The sequence below is a fragment of the Lithobates pipiens genome, unplaced genomic scaffold (assembly GCF_037356315.1).
Source record: "Lithobates pipiens isolate NorthernLeopardFrog02 unplaced genomic scaffold, aLitPip1_a1.2 Scaffold_25, whole genome shotgun sequence".
NCBI classification, from domain to species: Eukaryota; Metazoa; Chordata; class Amphibia; order Anura; family Ranidae; genus Lithobates; species Lithobates pipiens.
Window position 1 is genome coordinate 52,551,183 of NW_027507787.1, and position 19,347 is coordinate 52,570,529.

Genomic DNA, 19,347 nt, shown 5'->3' on the forward strand with positions numbered 1-19,347 from the left:
TTTTTTACCAAAAATATGTAGAAGAATACGTATCAGCCTAAACTGAGGGGAAAAAAATATTTTTTTATATATTTTTGGGGGATATTATAACAAAAAGTAAAAAATAATGCGTTTTTTTTCAAAATTGTCGCTCTATTTTTGTTTATAGCGCAAAAAATAAAAAACACAGAGGTGATCAAATACCACCAAAAGAAAGCTCTATTTGTGGGAAAAAAAGGACGTTAATTTTGTTTGGGAGCCATGTCGCAAGACTGTGCATTTGTCAGTTAAAGCGAAGCAGTGCCGAATCGCAAAAAGTGGTCTGGTCTTTGGCCAGCAAAATGGTCTGGGGCTGAAGTGGTTAAAATGCAAATCAATTTTTACCTATTTTGAAATGCGGTTTTCTGGATATTTTTGTTATTATTCGGTCTCTCACTGTTAAAATAAACCTACATTAAAATTAGACTGATCGTTTCTTTGTCATCGGGAAAACATACAAAATCAGCAGGGGATCACATACTTTTTTTTCCCTGTGTACATAAATAGCACTGATTAGTTAGTGATAGGGTTTAATAGTTCTTTAAAGTGTTACTAAACCCAGCACCCTGCATTCACCATATCTAGTCTCCCACAGTACATGGAAATGCAATTATTTTAAGTGAATATAAACTACTAAATATATTTTCTCATAAGCAGTATGCAGCAGTCTTGTGACTTCTATCAGTGCCCGGCTGAGCACTGGTTAAAGTTTGTAGAAGGCAGTTTCACTCTCCTCTGACTGTCCTATGAGAATGCAGGACCCCTTACCCTTTGCTTGGACAGTGCAGATTGGCCCTGTGCTGATCACATGCACCCTCTCTCAAAAAAAAAAAAAAACCTCTCTAACAATACACCCCAAACTGAGCATATGCATAGTAGAGTAAAGTAGAGAGTGCCTCCTGGGGCTCTGTGCAATCAGCAGATAGATTGGGGACAGTAAAAGAAGGGGAGGATAAAAGAAGACTCACATCGGAGGATTAGCCCCTTAGGTTCCACAGTGAGCAAGTATAACAAGCATACTTAACTGCATATACAGACTGATTTTACTGTTGTGGATTTAGTAACACTTGAAGTGCTAAACAGTTTTGGTATAATCAGTATACCATAAGAGACAACAGATCGGTCTGAGTGAAGATGATTCAATCCATTACCAATCTAAGAATTATTTTATTCTCATGTTCTAACGGCCTAGCAGGATCTGGTTTTCTGGCATGGAGGCCACTGTTTTTCTCATTGAATACTTTTGCCTGTTGATGAACCAAAATCAACTCTTCAGGAACTCTGTGGGAGAGCATACAATTGACAGCAAAGCAAACCTCTCAAATTTGTTCTTTTTTGGTCTTATGCCAAGCACACACGATCAGAATTTCGGCCAGCAAAAGACCGATGAGAGCTTTTCATCGGAAAATGGAGATCAATGGAGTGATCCCCCTCTGAGCTGAGTCCGTCCAGCAGATCCGCTCCATGTGAAAGGGGCCTTAACGTTAAACACCAAGTTTGATCAAACCTAAACAAGTGTTTAAAGGAGACGTTCACCCTTTGTAACATAAAACACCTGCCCTGAGACCCCCCTGCTCGACAGTGGGCAAACATCTTACGACAACCTACTAGATTTTATTTAATCTGACACAATTGATTCAATTCTAATTATATTTCAACAGCCCCTTTCTCAAAACAGAATCTATACATATTGCTGGTGATAGTATTGCCTATCCAAAGGCTTCAAAGATAGAGATTTGTTTACAGTATATGTGGGTCATGTAGATGAGTGGTAAGGAATACGTATTGTTTCCACAAGCTAAATAATACATTTAGGCAAATAATAAAACAATAAAACATTTAGGAAAAGCAAAATTTACCAAATCAAAAGTACACCATATTTTTATTGAACAATTATACACGTGCTCAAAAAAGCTTGATGTATAAGTAAAGGTTCACAAATGAGGCACTTAGCTCAGGAAAATTAAACGAAACCTGTACTGAGAAACACAGGAACTGCCATTGCTAATTTACTTCTAAATAATACCAGTTAGCTTAGATTTCCACTATTGCGACCTTGAAAGTCATGCGATTTTGATGTGACTTGAAGCAATGCCTGTGTATTCTTGAGGTCTATGGACCTCAAGTCGTATCAAAGTTGGACCAAAGTAATGCAGGGACTAATTTGAAGTCGCATAGGTATGAACAGTACTCATTGGAAATCATGGGGTATGACTTGTCATGCGACTTTGCAGTCCCAAGTCACATGAAAAGTCGCACTAGTGGAAAGGCAGCCTTACCTGGCTGTCTTAGATTTCATTATTGACCTGGAAAAAGATGAAAATGAGTCACAACTATTAATCTGCATACTTGTAAGGAAGTGTGGTAGAAACCATTAAAACCACTGTATCAGCAGGATAGCTCAGTATTTTTAGAGGTGTTAGCAATGACAGCCTCCTGGTTTTCTGTAAGAACAAGTCTCTTAAAAAATATATATATAAATACAATTGAACTCACCATAGCACCAACCTTCACTGGTACATAAAACGTACACATTTTGCAACTAGGTGGGTAAACCTGGGGCAAGGATTTGGTGTAAAAAGAGGGGTGTAGATTCGGATGTAACCCAGTATTGGTTAACTAGAAGTTAAATGACATCTAATAGAAATATACACTGAGGAAGGTTTATTGCCTTTGGTCTGAAACTGGTTCCTTGGCCTGCACTGACCTACCATGACAAATCCAGGTAATCCCCATCTATGAGCATGTTAGAAGGATTTTCAAGTATTTGCATTGACTGCGAGCCTGCTGGAGTTAATCCCTTCATAGCCACAAGGGCACAGAGTAAAAGCATACATGTAGTTCAGGATAAGTTTATTGGTTAAGCAGGAAACCCATTCATAAGCACAATGAGGACTTTAATAGCATGGCAGTGTTGCCTGAGGCAACCACATACATTTTAGCAGTTTTATGTACAGAGTGTATTTTTATCTTACTTGCAGAAAACTGCTCAATGTTAGAATCTACTCTGATAATCGAGAATGACAACTGCAACTCATATATTTAATGTCTAGAGTAGAAGATGCACTTCTCCTAGGGTAGTGTCCCCACATACTGTATATTTGGCCTTCCACTGACCATTTCTACTGCACCTTTTCTGATTGGGAAAATGTATGTGCCAAACATATCCATCTGTCAGCTATGGTCATAATAGCAAATGGTGAAATTTGTTGTAAATAAGTCAGCCTTATGCATTGGGCAGCTTGATCAACCCATGTATTGTCAACCTAATATGAATTCACATTTGCTGTAGGTTACTGTACTTTTTAGGTTATTAAATAATGTTAATAGAGTCAACACAAGGAAATGAAAATAGCAATATGAGAAGCAACTCCAATCAACCAGATTTTACCAAGCTGAAAAACAAGACAGTGAAGCTGCAGGAATAAAAAAACGAAGATCATAATTCCCATTCTCTACTTCATAATGTGGTCAGAATCATTTACATTTTAAAGTGATATTAAAGTCTTGATTTTGTTTATTTTTTTTGTTTAAAAACAAACATGTTATACTTGCCTGCTCTGGGCAGTGGTTTTGCACAGAGCAGCCCTGGCTCTCTTCTTGGGTCCCCTGCCGGCACTCCTGACCCTTCCCTCTTGCCCCCACAGCAACCAGCTTGCTATCGGGGCACCCGAGCCGATGCTTTGTGTGTCCATTTAAACACAGAGCTGGGGGTCTGCCCCATCCGCTCTCTCCCCTAATTGACTCACTGACTTTAAGCCAAAGGCGCCCATTGCTGTCTCAGCCAATGAGGAGGGAGAGTCCCAGACAGCCGAGAACCTCATGCAACATCGCTGAATTGAGATGGGGCTCAGGAAAGTATTGCACAGAGAATGTTTATCTTAATGCATTAAGACAAAAAACCTTCTGTCTTCAGTGTTGTAAAACCCTGCTCAAACTGTTGGCGCTATATAAATCCTGAATAATAATAATAATAATAATAATAGGGCCACTTTAACTTTGGCAGATCTAAATCCAATCTCTAAAATATCTTACAAGCTTTGATACATTCATTTAATTTTAAATTAAGCCGACCATCGATGGGTCGAATCTTGCAGGGAAGCAGGGACCAGCCCAGATTCAAACCATCTATGTGTAGGCTAGTTGTACCCAAATCGATCCATTGACTTGGGTATAACCAGCCTGCCAGATTTTTTACATACAATTATTGCCGACTGCTATAGCTGCTAGCAGTAATAATTGGGCCCCACCCCCCATCAACAATGACTGTGTTGATGGGGAAATCTAGTGATTTTCTTTTCTTCCACCCGTTGAGGAAAGAAAGAAAGAAAATCAAATCATCTTTGGCTTGCCTTAAATTCAGTCTCTATAAATCTGCAGCCTGTTACCCACACAACAGTGAACAATTGGTGCCTGAACACACAGATTTGCCAACAACTGATAATTTATTGCTCTATAACACAGTTTAACAGACCAACACTGGTTAATAAAAATTAGAGCAGGTTTAACCAGACCAAACCTGTGTAAAGAAAAATAAAGCTAAAAAGTTTAGTTGGCTTATATTTTGCCACCCTTGGTTTCTCCTTTCCCCATGCAACAATATTCTTATCAATTTGATCAATAAAACCTATGTTCATTACATACTTTATTTTAGATTTCATTTTTGTGCTTCTCTATGCAATACATGAAGATCATTGGCTGGTGGGAGGGACAGAGTTCAGGGTGCTGTACATAGAATATCAGTACTCGTCTAAAAGTGCTTAGCCCTGATGTAACCAGTAACTGGCTCTTGGGAAACATTATGCAAACGTCTACATTTCTTGATGAGTGCAAGTCAGTCTGGGTGTATACGCATTTCTAGGCAGGCTGCATTATTAGTACCCATAATTGACAGAACTGAAATACAATAAATGAAAGTGGTGGATGAAAAACAGGCTGGGGAGCAAAGGGCTAGATAATGCTTGAAACCCTCCAACCAGGAAATGAGGCAGGCTCTGATATTCTTCAACATCTAATCAGTGACAGCAATTCTAAGCCCACGTACACACGGTCGGAGATTTTGCCAACCAAATCCGTCAGATTTTGTCCGTCGGATTTAGTCCGACGGATTGTGTCCGAAACTGTTGCATACACACGGTGGGGCCAAGTTGGCAAAAAATCCGATCTTTCAGAACGTGATGGCGTAATTTCGTTACAATGGGACTACATTCAGGCTAGTAGCCAATAGCTTTGATGTAGGAATTTGATCTGAGCATGCGTGGCACTTGGTCCGATCAAAATGCTATACACATGATCGGATTACGCCCGACCGGCCCAGTTGGTCGGGAAATATTTCCAACATGTTGGAAAATTGGGTCCGATGGTGTCAATATTACAAGTCAATGACATTGGGAGCCCCAAGCACTGACAGCACAGCACTGGAAGGCTTATTTTGACAGGTAAGTCTGTCACATTGAATACTAGTATATTATGGCATTTTACTCCTGTAGGCTTGTTTAGAAATTTTGTCTAGTGGAGTTTAATGCCGCTTTAACCAACACGTTTCCCAATAGTATCATTATCTGAAATTCAACGATAAACATACAAAACAAAAAGCACAATGTTTGCTTTCCTGTGTTTTTGCAATCAGAAAAAAAATGTAATTCTCTGACTCATGCGGGCTGCGTTTACAATGGGGTGGTAATGCTCCCACCACATTCTCGATAAATCCCATCCTATAAACCAGGGATATGCAATTAGCGGACCTCCTGCTGTTGCAAAACTACAAGTCCCATCATGCCTCTGCGTGTCATTGTTGTGGCTGTCAGAGTCTTGCTATGCCTCATGGGACTTGTAGTTCTGCAACAGCTGGAGGTCCGCTAATTGCATATCCCTGCTATAAACCTTCAAAATACTAATCTGAATGACACAGTGAAGAATGGGAACATTAAGGCTGGGTTCACACTAGTGTGAATTGGATGAGGGTTTCTCCGCATCCAATCCGCACAGAAGATTGTGACTGGCTTTCTATGGAGACGGTTCACATATTTCTGCAGTGGCTCCGGTACGATTTGCACAGAAGCCCTGTGCGTCTTTTGGTCAGTTTCAGGTCTGAATCCAGCCTAAAACTTGGGCTGTAATCGGACCTAAAACAATGAACGAGGATGCACCGGACTGGCAGCAAAGCAAGCTCCAGAGTACTTTAAGTGTCAGCCCAACCAAAATGAATAACTTAAAGAGGAGTTCCCCTTAAAAAAATTAAATAAAAGTCAGCAGCTACAAATACTGCAGCTGCTGACTTTTAATAATTGGACACTTACCCGTCCCAGGGTCCAGCGATGCGAGGGAGCTAAGCCCTGCTCGTTCCCCCCCCCCTCCGCTCGGCACTACCGGCATTGCAAATGTGGGCACACGGCTGTGAAGCGTGCGCGAACGGCGCCGCGATTGGACGCATAGTCATCTGGGACCTGTCACGTGTCCCAGATGACTGACAGGAGGGAGGGGGCAGAGCTGAGCCCTTCCTTCACCAAGGGGAAGTGATGTCACCAGCCCAGGCACTGAAGGAGGCAGACTACGAGGGACCCCCTAGCAACGGGCATTTAGAGGTGAATTAAAAAAAAAAAAAAAATCCAATTTTTTTTTTTTTACATTATAGGAATTTTAATCTTTTTTTTTTTTTTGTGTGTGTGGAACACCACTTTAATATTGATAGCCACTGTAGAGGTTAATCACCTAATGGTTTAATCTCTCTTGGGGAGATCTCTGCCTTGGGGTTTCTGGGCATCACACCTGCTGTGACCACAATGGAGTAGTCCCACCCTTTCTTTTGCATTTAGGAAAAAAAAATTAAGCAAGAAAATAGAACACCCTCCAAGACGGGTGGGAGTAGAACCAGCAACAATATTGTGATGTTCCCAAGGTAAAAGAAAAAGCCATAAGACGATTCATCCCGTCACTGAACCTACAATCGAAATATCACATCTAGGCGTCTAACCTTTAATTCTTAAAATGATCCGTGTATTGTCCAAATGTCTGTTACAAGAGAATAAACCTAAAGGCTTGTTTCCAATGATTGCAAATGAACAGTTACAGAACAGCTATTTTTTCTGTTATTTTAGGAGCATTAATGCAAACATGCAAACATTCAAAAATAAAATGTAAAGTAAAATATAAATAAACAGAACTCACATGTGTCAATTGTTCCCACTATTTAAATGCAGTCCACTCATACTAGTACCAAACCCCCAGCAATAGTGTAAGTAAATGCAAACTGAAATATTTGGTGCCTCAAACACTGCAAGCCTGATATCCACTGCACACCCTTTTCATTGTCTGTTTATTCAGTATATTGTGCTTTTATAAACATATGATAAATAACACCAATAATTTAAACAAAGAACACTATACCTGAGCATTTTTTTAATAGAACAACCACACCTTATTAAATAAGACAATAAAAAAAAAAAAAAAAAGTTCTTCACACCGCTGGTCATAGGTTTTTAAGCAGCAAATAATAATAATTAAAAAAAAAAATACAAGGACCCTGCTTCTGCTGAGGCACAGCTTCCCCCACCAATATTAAATTGTAAGCAGATGCTCTTCAATAAGAAAATTTATTTCAGGGGGCACGCTGTGTATATTGTTGACCCCTGCAGCTCCTCTGTGATGCTCCCTGGCAGTCTACTCTCTACTGTATAATAGAATAACACACTGTAGTGAATTGGGCTGGCATAGTACTGACAGTTAATGCCAGGATGAGTTACAAAAGGAAATGGACTACAAGAAGAACCTTAGAGTTCCAGATCTATGCAAAGGGACTGCCCCATCATCTTTTTCACTTAGCTAAGCAGTTTCTGGTGGAGTTCTAAGATAATAATGCTTATAGCTAGCTTAAGCCACACCAAGAACTTAAACCAAACAAAAGCCCTCTATAATGTTAGGGAAAAAACAGCTGTTGAGTAACTATTTACTTCTTTAAATATCCTTTAGCATTCAAATATCCTTTAGTTTTACACCACACATCAGAGGAAAGGGGTAAAAAGATTGTATTGTGATGATGGTGGCCTTTAATGTATGTTCCTTTTTACAATTCAATGTAAAGCCTTATGTGGTAATGGCACAAACAAGGCACAACTGTTATGGCTGATATGCAAGGTGATCCTTGATTTAGGATAGCTCTGCATTGGTTCCTTGTTCGGCCTTGAAAAGAAAAAAAAAAGAAAAAGGAAAAAAAGAAAAGAAAAAAAAAAAAGGGGCATCTTTATGAAGCTGCAGAAGTATGCAGTGCACAGCACACATGTATGTATATGAGCACAGGTATGAAAAGAGCTGCACCTGTGCCACAGATGTGTAACCCAATCATGTCCATAAGACTTTCTGGTTCTACATGCCCAACTTGCTGGCAATAGTCATAAGGACTTTTAAAACGGGCATAAAACTGGAGACTTCACTGAAGTTGCTGCTGTTGACAACCTGTGCGTGAACAACAAGACCTTGCTGGTAATTTTGGCTTTCCACACAATGGGCGATTTCATGCAGTCCAGCCAGGATATGCGGAGAGAGCTGAAAGGGAGAAAAGAAAGAATTAAACATACATATTAGCATCATAAGAAAGACTATCCCCCCTTTACATTTAATCTAAACTAAACATGTGGGCACCATGGCATGTCATTGAGAAACAGGCATCAGGCTGCACTACCAAAAAACATCACTATTTCACTCTGTGCTGAGTTGCCAGACCTGTTTTGCTAAAATAAAGGCATATAGAGTCAAATAGATTGGTCTAGAACAGTGATGGCAAACCTTGGCACTCCAGATGTTTTGGAACTACATTTCCCATGATGCCCATGCACTCTGCAGTGTAGTTGAGCATCATGGGAAATGTAGTTCCAAAACATCTGGGGTGCCAAGGTTCGCCATCACTGGTCTAGACCACCATTGTTAATGTCAGTGTACAGGGATGTCTTAAGTCCACAGCGTCTTTTCTCATGAAGGTATTAGGTTCTTCCTTCCAGCTTAACCAGAATATTGTTCCTCCCTATGTTCTGCTACAAAGCATCCTAAGGAAACTTCCCTGCACTGACTAGATGTAGTGCATATGTAGACTTGAAAGTGCCGATAAAAACTGGAAGATAACAGGTGGTATTCAGAAAGTGGGACCATGGCTCAGTAGGTGGAACAAAACATGTCGGGGGGGGGGGGGGGGGACGTGGGCAGAGCAGCACTGGCTGAGGCCATACAATGCCATATCCACATCTGAAGCAACATTGGTAGGTGTTATTAAGCCTATAGTGTGAAGGATAGAGCTCCTCCCTTCCCTGTTAGGGCAAACTTTAACAGATATGTTATTGCTTCCTGGGCTTTTCAGCACCATACATCTGTAGCTCAGATTTGCAAGGCTGCCATCTGAACTAAACTCTTATATCCTTTACAGCCAAGGAAGTTGCCATTTTAACCTCCATCTGATCTTCAGTTTCAGCTGATCGGCTATGTCACCAGCCATTTGATGATAGTTCTGTGGAGAGCTAACCTAAGCACATTATTAACTGCAGCAGATACTGTAGGTTCCTTGCACATGGGCATCATAATTTGGCAAGGGGCCAAAAACTGTGTGTAAAGACCCGAGTAATGTTCAGTATATATAAATTCAAACAAAGGAATTGGTTGGGGCGTTATACGAAGCACGGCTTAAGAAAATAAAAATATGCAATCACGTGTTAGTGGATTTCAAGGAGATATACACTGAATAAAAGAGATAAGGTGCTATTTATTTCTATCATATTAACAATTTATTATACATAATAATGACATGATTCACAATCTAATAGTAATAGATACAGTGCCTTGCGAAAGTATTCGGCCCCCTTGAAATTTTCAACCTTTTGCCACATTTCAGGCTTCAAACATAAAGATATAAAATTTAAATTTTTTGTGAAGAATCACCAACAAGTGGGACACAATTGTGAAGTGGAACGAAATCTATTGGATAATTTAAACTTTTTGAGCAAATCAAAAAGTGAAAAGTGGTGCGTGCAAAATTATTCGGCCCCTTTACTTTCAGTGCAGCAAACTCACTCCAGAAGTTCAGCGAGGATCTCTGAATGATCCAATGTTGTCCTAAATGACTGATGGTGATAAATAGAATCCACCTGTGTGTAATCAAGTCTCTGTATAAATGCACCTGCTCTGTGATAGTCTCAGGATTCTGTTGAAAGCGCAGAGAGCATCATGAAGACCAAGGAACACACCAGGCAGGTCCGTAATACTGTTGTGGAGAAGTTTAAAGCCGGATTTGGATACAAAAAGATTTCCCAAGCTTTAAACATCCCAAGGAGCGCCATAAGCATCCGCAGGCTAAAGCATATTCGTGCTTCTCAGCCAGCCATAACACAATGTCCCGAATTGACTTCATCCTCATCTCACAGACCCCGACACCCAAAACTGGGAGAATTCTCTCAGATCACGCCCCCTACTGGATTACGATGCGGCTCCTAAAGGCCTCTCCCTCTCCCACTTGGCGGCTGAACCCATTTTGGCTAACCGCCTTGCAGAAGCAAGAAGACAACATCCCTACGGAATTGCAACACTATTTTACAGTTAACAGGGACTCCGCTACACACAACATAGTTTGGGACACATTTAAGCTTTACGCCCGCTCCCTACTCACCACATGTATTAACAGACTTAAGCGGTTGTCAAAACTTGTTGTCCAACAGGCTACAGACCACCTGCAAAGACTGGAGGATGAGTTTCACAGAGACCCCTCGCCTGACGCAGCTACTAATCTTAAGCTTCAGCTACGACAGGTCTCCCAACTGCATACGGAAAAGGCCAAGCAGCGCATCTTTTTCTGTAGGCAAAGGATATTTGAGTATGGAGAAAGATCGGGCAAACTACTTGCTTACCTCGCCCACTTAGATTCCCGTCCCCCAGTTGTGGTATCACTGATAGACACCCAGGGGAATGGTATTACTGATCCACAACAGGTGGTGGAGGAATTTGCGAGGTTTTATCGAGCACTCTACGCCACCCGGGTCACTCATACTCCCCAAGACACCAGAGACTACCTAGTGAGAATTACATTTCCCAAATTGACAGACGCCCAATGTGACCTTTTAGAGGCCCCTATTACTGAGGAGGATATTTCCGAGGCTATCTCCTCTCTGGCCACTTCTAAGGCACCAGGACTGGACGGCCTACCGCTTGAATTCTATGCCACCTACTCTGAAATTTTGACCCCTAAACTCCATAACCTATATGAATCCATATTTGACACGGGAATCCTACCCCCCTCCATGAGAGAAGCACAAATAGTAGTAATTTCCAAGCCCGGGAAGGACCCAAACTATCCGGAATCATATAGACCCATTCCCTACTACAGGTCGACATTAAAATACTGGCCAAGATTCTTCCCTCCCTCCTTAATCAGGTCATCCTCTCACTGATCCACCCTGACCAGACTGGCTTTATGCCAGGAAAAAACACTGCCATGAATATCCGCCGCTTACTTATGAACATCCAGGGATCCCATGACGAAGTCAGCTCGTGGGTCATGGTGGCCTTGGATGCTGCCAAGGCCTTCGACTCCGTGGAGTGGAACTACCTGTGAGAGTGCCTCTCGGGATTTGGACTTGGCCTCAACTTTATTCGATGGGTCCAACTCCTGTATCAATCCCCGAGAGCAAGGTGTTTGTGAACGGTTGGCTCTCTGATCAGTTCCCGCTGGAGAGAGGGACTCGACAAGGTTGCCCCCTTTCTCCCATGCTGTATGCGTTGGCTGTGGAACCACTGGCTATTATGGTTCGCGCAGACACCAGAATTCGTGGCCTTAGGATAGGGAATCTTGAAGAAAAGATCGGGATGTATGCTGACAATGCACTCCTCTACTTAGCTGACTCAGGTCCCTCCCTTCTTGCAGCCCTTCACACCATAGACTGTATTGGTAGTCATTCGGGTCTGAGTATCAACTGGTCTAAATCCCAGATCCTTCCGCTTGATCATTTCCCCCCTGTACCCACGTCCCCTCCTCTAAATCTCCCTAGGGTTTCAGTGGTCAAGTATTTAGGAGTGCAGGTCACCAGATTGCTGACAGACTATGTACCCCTTAACATTGATCCCCTTTGCACCCTGATCAAGAACAAGACACAAACCTGGGCCAGACTACCTCAGGGTGTTATGGGACGCATCAATCTGGTCAAAATGATACTCCTGCCCAAGATACTTTATTTGGTGTGGCATGCACCCCTGTATATACCACAAAAATTTTTCAAGACGATTGAATCAATTCTTAATTCATTTATATGGGGTCACAGCAGACACAAATTGTCTTGGAGAATTCTGAAGAACCCAGTGACAATGGGAGGGGCTGCTCTTCCAGATTTCCAGGATTATTATCTTGCCTCCCAGTTGTCCCATTTTTATCACTTTGACAAGAGCGAGCTACCAAGATACCAGACATTACTTTGTAAACGCCCTGACGACCCTGCCCACACCCCACTTCAGTCAGTCCTTAGGGCCCCATTGTCAAGATGTTCCCCCCATCACAAAGAAGGCATGCTGACGCACCACCGGAGGGTATGGCGGACGGCCCTTAAAAAACTTGGGACCCCACAGGTTCATTGTTACACTCCTCTCTGGTTCAACACTCATTTGCCCGAACTGCTGTCCGTTCCGGACCCCGCAGCTTTGACACGTTATGGGATCCTGTACATGCACCAAATTATGACTAACACTGGGCTTAAATCCTTTCAAACGCTAAAGGAAGAATTCACACTCCCTAACCACCTCTTCTTCAGATATTTACAGCTCCGACACGCGATACAGACTCAATTTGCCGGTTCCAACCCCACCCTGACAGTCCCCCCTATAGTGGATATAATCACAGGTGCTGAGCCAACCAAGTTGATCTCTACCCTTTACTCCACCATCCGTCTCCCAGGCACCGGGGCATTGGCTTATGCTGCTAAGGCCAGATGGGAGGTGGATGTTGGAATAATTGAGGATGAGGAGTGGGATGAAGTCTTGGGGGATGTGAAGAGAGTCTCCCCTAGGCTGTCGGACCGCCTCACACAGCTGTACATTATCCATAGGACATACCTGACCCCCCAGAAGATAGCACGGTTCAAACCCACATATAACCCAGGATGCCGCTTATGCGACCATGCTCCAGGCTCCTTCTATCACCTCATATGGTCCTGCCCAGTTATCCAAACATACTGGATACAGGTAATTCGCTTTCTCCATGACCAGATGGGCTCTCCTGCTAGCCTTGACCCAAAGCTGTGCCTGCTTGGTCTATTGCCAGAATTAGACGCCGACAAATCCCTCTGCACCTTTTTGCATGAAAAGCTGTTCCTGGCGAGAAACACGATTGCTCGTGGCTGGATGCAGGCCCCCCCCCACGGCCCAATGCTGGAAGAAAGGTTAATGAAACCCTCCCGTATAAGAAATTGATCTATACGCATAGAGGATGTCCACTTAAATACGAGCAGATCTGGGGTAGATGGTTGGGGGATGGGGAGACATGTACTTGAAATGTTGTTATATTGATCCCTTGCCCCCCTCCCCCCTCTGCTTTTCCCTTTCTGAGCTTCCTCCACCTCATGGGCCTACTTTTATTATGTCCCCTTCCCCTTCCCCCATTCTTTCTTTCTTTGTCTGCTCCCCCTCCCCTGGTTGACACAACTTAGCTCTATGCCGACTCTACCTATGATGGGTGTCTGAACCCTATACAGCACAGCTAACCCAAAGCACTCATGTATGCAACACTGCTTTGGCCAGATCGGCCCTTGTTACTAGATGTACCGTATGTATGCCTACTATGTATGTAATCTTCTCTGTTTCCTTCTTTTTTCAATAAAGTTTGCTTTTCGATTTAAAAAAAACATCCCAAAGAGCACTGTGCAAGCGATCATTTTGAAATGGAAGGAGTATCAGATCACTGCAAATCTACCAAGACCTGGCCGTCCCTCTAAACTTTCAGCTCAGACAAGGAGAAGACTGATCAGAGATGCAGCCAAGAGGCCCATGATCACTCTGGATGAACTGCAGAGAACTACAGCTGAGGTGGGAGAGTCTGTCCATAGGACAACAATCAGTCGTACACTGCACAAATCTGGCCTTTATGGAAGTGTGGAGAGAAGAAAGCCATTTCTCAAAGATATCCATAAAAAGTCTCCTCTAAAGTTTGCCACATGGCACCTGGGAGACACACGAAACATGTGGAAGAAGGTGCTCTGGTCAGATGAAACCAAAATCGAACTTTTTGCCCACAATACAAAACGATATGTTTGGCGTAAAAGCAAAACAGCTCATCACCATCAACACACCATCCCCACTGTCAAACATGGTGGTGGCAGCATCATGGTTTGGGCCTGCTTTTCTTCAGCAGGGACAAGGAAGATGGTTAAAATTGAGGGGAAGATGGATGCAGCCAAATACAGGACCATTCTGGATGAAAACCTGTTGGAGTCTGCAAAAGACCTGAAACTGGGACGGAGAATTAACTTCCAACAAGACAATGATCCCAAACATACAGAAAAATCTACAAAGGAATTGTTCACAAATAAACGTATCCAGGTGTTAGAATGGCCAAGTCAAAGTCCAGACCTGAATCCAATCGAGAATCTGTGTAAAGAGGTGAAAACGGCTGTTCCCAAATGCTCTCCATCCAACCTCACTGAGCTCGAGCTGTTTTGCAAGGAAGAATGGGCAAGAATTTCAGTCTCTCAATGTGCAAAACTGATAGAGACATACCCCAAGCAACTTGCAGCTGTAATCGCAGCAAAAAGTGGCTCTACAAAGTATTAACGCAAGGGGGCCGAATAATTTTGCACGCCCCCCTTTTCATTTTTTTATTAGTTAACAAAGTTTCAAAAATCCAATAGATTTCGTTCCACTTCACAATTGTGTCCCACTTGTTGGCGATTCTTCACAAAAAATAACAATTTTATATCTTTATGTTTGAAGCCTGAAATGTGGCAAAAGGTTGAAAAGTTCAAGGGGGACGAATACTTTCGCAAGGCACTGTACATTAGTATATAGTGGTAAAATTGTTCCAATTCATAATGAACATACATATGTTAATGATGGTAATAATTTATGATAACATTCATAATATTATCACAGGATTGCATTCATGTAGCATAAGGCTGGGGCTCTATGCGTTTCGTAGAGATGTCTACTGGTCAGGAGGGTAAATCTATAACAGGACAAAGAATTGCAGAATGTACAGATGTTTGACACAAGCGGAAAAGCAGGGCAGAGGAGGGTTGAAATATTACCCAATTAGCAATTAGGTATTGATACAGAATGTGTGACAATTCCAGTGGGAGGGATGAAATGTAAGCTTGACGTTGGTGGCATACCGTGGCTGCCTGTGGCTATAACGAATGCACATGGGTGGAGCACACTTTATTCACTCCCAGACCCCAACACACTAGCTGTCACGAATTTCTTTGAGATTTAAAGTGGTTGTAAACCCTTACAAACCACTTTGACCTACAGATAAGCCTAGATTAAGGCTTACCTGTAGGTCCAAGAAATATCTCCTAAACCTACACGGTTTAGGAGATATTTGGCGAAAGACAGGCACCGCTGTCTACGGCGCATGCGCACTGAGCGCGCCTCTGTCAACGGGGATATGCCACGAGTGGTGGGAGTGACGTCATTGCGGCTTCGCTGAATGACAGCGGCGGTGCCACGATACCCACTGAGAAGATGGATGCTCTGGACTACAGGGGACAGCGGTGATTTCGCTGGCTCCTGTGTCTGGTAAGTGACACATAATGGACTACTATGCGATGCATAGTAGTTCATTATGCTTTACCTTTGCAGGGAATCAAAGAGGAAGTAAACTCATAAGGGTTTACTTCCTCTTTAAGGTAACATTCTATTGGTTTGTGGTTCACTCGCTGGGTTTATTCATTACCTCCCCATGTTCACATCTTTCCTTGTTTGGGTATGGGGGATGTAATATATAGTATGTTTACCTTTCCCCTGCCCATTTAACACTATTATAAGGTCCTTTATCTGCCCAAGGGCAGTTCTATATATAAAAATGTTTACACAATGTTCTCTTTTACAGTATACCAACTGGAATTGTCACACATTCTGTACCAATACCTAATTGCGAATTGGGGAATACACCACCACCGATGTTTCTTATATCGTGTCCTTTGGCCTCAGTGTGGCCACGGATTTGCAGCCTCAGCTCCCGTGGGAGGTCTGTTTTTGTGAACATGATTAAATTATATATCCAATTCATATGTAGGTAAGAGCACTTGGGAATATTTCATCCCTCCTCTGCCCAGCTTTCCCCTTGTGTCAAACATCTGTTCATTCTGCAATTATTTGTCCTATTATAGATTTACTCTAATGTAACTTCTCCTGACGAGTGTACATTTCCACAAAACGCGTAGAGCCCCAGCTTATGCTACATCAACGCAATCATGTGATTCTGAGATTCAATAAAATAAATGTCATCATCAATTATTACAATCATTAACATATGTTCATTATGAATTGGAACAGTTTTACCACTATAAACTAATGTATCTATTATCATTAAATCGTTTGTGAAGCATGTCGTTATGTATAATAAATTGTTAAGGGACCATTTCTATCATGTTATCTCTCTTATTCAATGTATATCTCCTTGAAATCCACTAACATGTGATTGCATATTCTTATTTTCTTAGCCGTGCTTCATATAAAGTCCCAACCAATTCCTTTGTCTCAAATATATACAGTGGTGTGAAAAAGTGTTTGCCCCCTTCCTCATTTCCTGTTCCTTTGCATGTTTGTCACACTTAAGTGTTTCGGAACATCAAACCAATTTAAACAATAGTCAAGGACAACACAAGTAAACACAAAATGCAATTTGTAAATGAAGGTGTTTATTATTAAAAGGTGAAAAAAAATCCAAACCATCATGGCCCTGTGTGAAAAAGTGATTGCCCCCTAAACCTAATAACTGGTTGGGCCACCCTTAGCAGCAACAACTGCAACCAAGCGTTTGCGATAACGTGCAATGAGGCTTTTACAGGGTCCTGGAGGAATTTTGGCCCACTCATCTTTGCAGAATTGTCCTAATTCAGTTACATTAGAGGGTTTTCGAGTATGAACGGCCTTTTTAAGGTCATACCACAACATCTCAATAGGATTCAGGTTAGGACTTTGGCTAGGCCACTCCAAAGTCTTAATTTTGTTTTTCTTCAGCAATTCGGTGGTGGACTTGCTGGTGTGTTTAGGATCATTGTCCTGCTGCAGAACCCAAGTTCGTTTCAGCTTGAGTACACGACCAGATGGTCGGACATTCTCCTTCAGGATCTCTTGGTAGACAGCAGAATTCATAGTTCCTTTTATCACGGCAAGTCTTCCAGGTCCTGAAGCAGCAAAACAGCCCCAGACCATCACACTACCACCACCATATTTTACTGTTGGTATAATGTTCTTTTTATGAAATGCAGTGTTCCTTCTACGCCAGATATACTTGGACATGCACCTTCCAAAGAGTTCCACTTTTGTCTCATCGGTCCACAGAATGTTGTCCCAAAAGTCTTGGGGATCATCAAGATGTGTTGTGGAGAAATTGAGACGAGCTTTGATGTTCTTTTTGCTCAGCAGTGGTTTTCTCCTTGAACTCTGCCATGCAGGCCATTTTTGCCCAGTCTTTTCCTGATGGTGGAGGCATGAACGCTGACCTTAACTGAGGCAAGTGAGGCCTGCAGTTCCTTGGACGTTGTTGTGGGGTCTTTTGTGACCTCTTGGATGAGTCGTCGCTGCGCTCTTGGGGTAATTTTGGGCAGCCGGCCACTCCTGGGAAGGTTCACCACTGTTCCATGTCTTCGCCATTTGTGGATAATGGCTCTCACTGTGGTTCGCTGGATTCCCAAAGCTTTGGAAATGGCTTTATAACCCTTTCCAGACTGATAGATCTCAATTACTTTCTTTCTCAATTGTTCCTGAATTTCTTTGGGTCTCGGCATGATGTGTAGCTTTTAAGGATCTTCTGGTGGACCTTACTGTGTCAAGCAGCTCCTATTTAAGTGATGCCTTGATTGTGAACAGGTGTGGCAATAATCAGGCCTGGGTGTGGCTAGAGAAATTGAACTCAGGTGTGGACAACCACAGTTATAGTATGTTTTAACAAGGGGGGCAATCACTTTTCACACAGGGCCATGATGGTTTGGATTTTTTTTCACCTTTAATAATAAACACCTTCATTTACAAATTGCATTTTGTGTTTACTTGTGTTGTCCTTGACTATTGTTTAAATTGGTTTGATGTTCCGAAACACTTAAGTGTGACAAACATGCAAAGGAACAGGAAATGAGGAAGGGGGCAAACACTTTTTCACACCACTGTATATATATATATATATATATATATATATATATATATATATATATATATATATATATATATATATATATATATATACACACACATATACACACAGGGCTCGACAAAACCCGGGTGACTAGAATTGGCGACCTGGCGCCTGGGGCAGCACAGCTGGGGGTATCCTATCTCCGTGGACCCCCCCCCCCCCGGCGTGATCGCGTCGGGCCACGCCGCCGCCGGCCGGTAATTGAGCCCCCAGCTTTGAGGCCTTCTGTGATCCTATGGTTCCTTCTGGAATCTGGCGCCCTCTGGTGGTGGCCGTTGGAATGACAACCAGCAATGTTAATGGAGCCTTTACTCAGAACCCCTGAACATTATATTATATTATATATATATATATATATATATTTTTTTTTTTTTATTCTAACACCCTAGAGAATAAAATGGTGGTCATTGCAATACTGTCTGTCACACCGTATTTTCACAGCGGACTTACAAGCACACTTTTTTGGGGAAAAATTATTTATTTAATAAAAAAAAAAAAAAAAAAAGACAACAGTAAAGTTAGCCCAATTTTTTTTTATATTGTGAAAGATGTTATGCCAAGTAAATCGATACCCAACATGTCACGCTTCCAAATTGCGCCCGCTCATGGAATGGCGACAAGCTTTCACCCTTTAAAATCTCCATAGGCGACGTTGAATAAATTCTACAGGTTGCACCTTTTGAGTTACAGAGAAGGTCTAGGGCTAGAATTATTGCTCTTACTCTACCGATCGCAGCGATACCTCACATTTGTGGTTTGAACAACGCTTTCATATATGCGTTCGCTTCTGCACACAAGCTTGGCGGGACAGGGCGCGTTTAAAATTTTTTTTTTTTTCTTATTTTAACTTTTATTTTTTTCACTGTTCTTTTAAAAAAAAAAATGTGTGTCACTTTTATTCCTATTACAAGGAATGTAAAAATCCCTTGTAATAGAAAAAAGCATGACAGGTCCTCATA

General features: G+C 42.1%; 1 protein-coding gene across 6 annotated transcripts in view; it reads right to left on the reverse strand.

Moving 5' to 3' along the window:
• Window positions 1–1,872: 1,872 nt before the first annotated feature.
• Window positions 1,873–19,347, reverse strand: part of SEC31B (SEC31 homolog B, COPII component) — a 360,793-nt gene continuing 343,318 nt past the window's right edge. For all 6 annotated transcript variants that reach the window (XM_077454443.1, XM_077454445.1, XM_077454444.1 and 3 more), the window contains one exon: window positions 1,873–8,559. In XM_077454443.1, coding sequence (XP_077310569.1) covers window positions 8,380–8,559 — 180 coding nt within the window. In that variant the 3' untranslated portion in view covers window positions 1,873–8,379. The remainder of the gene's footprint in view (window positions 8,560–19,347) is intronic.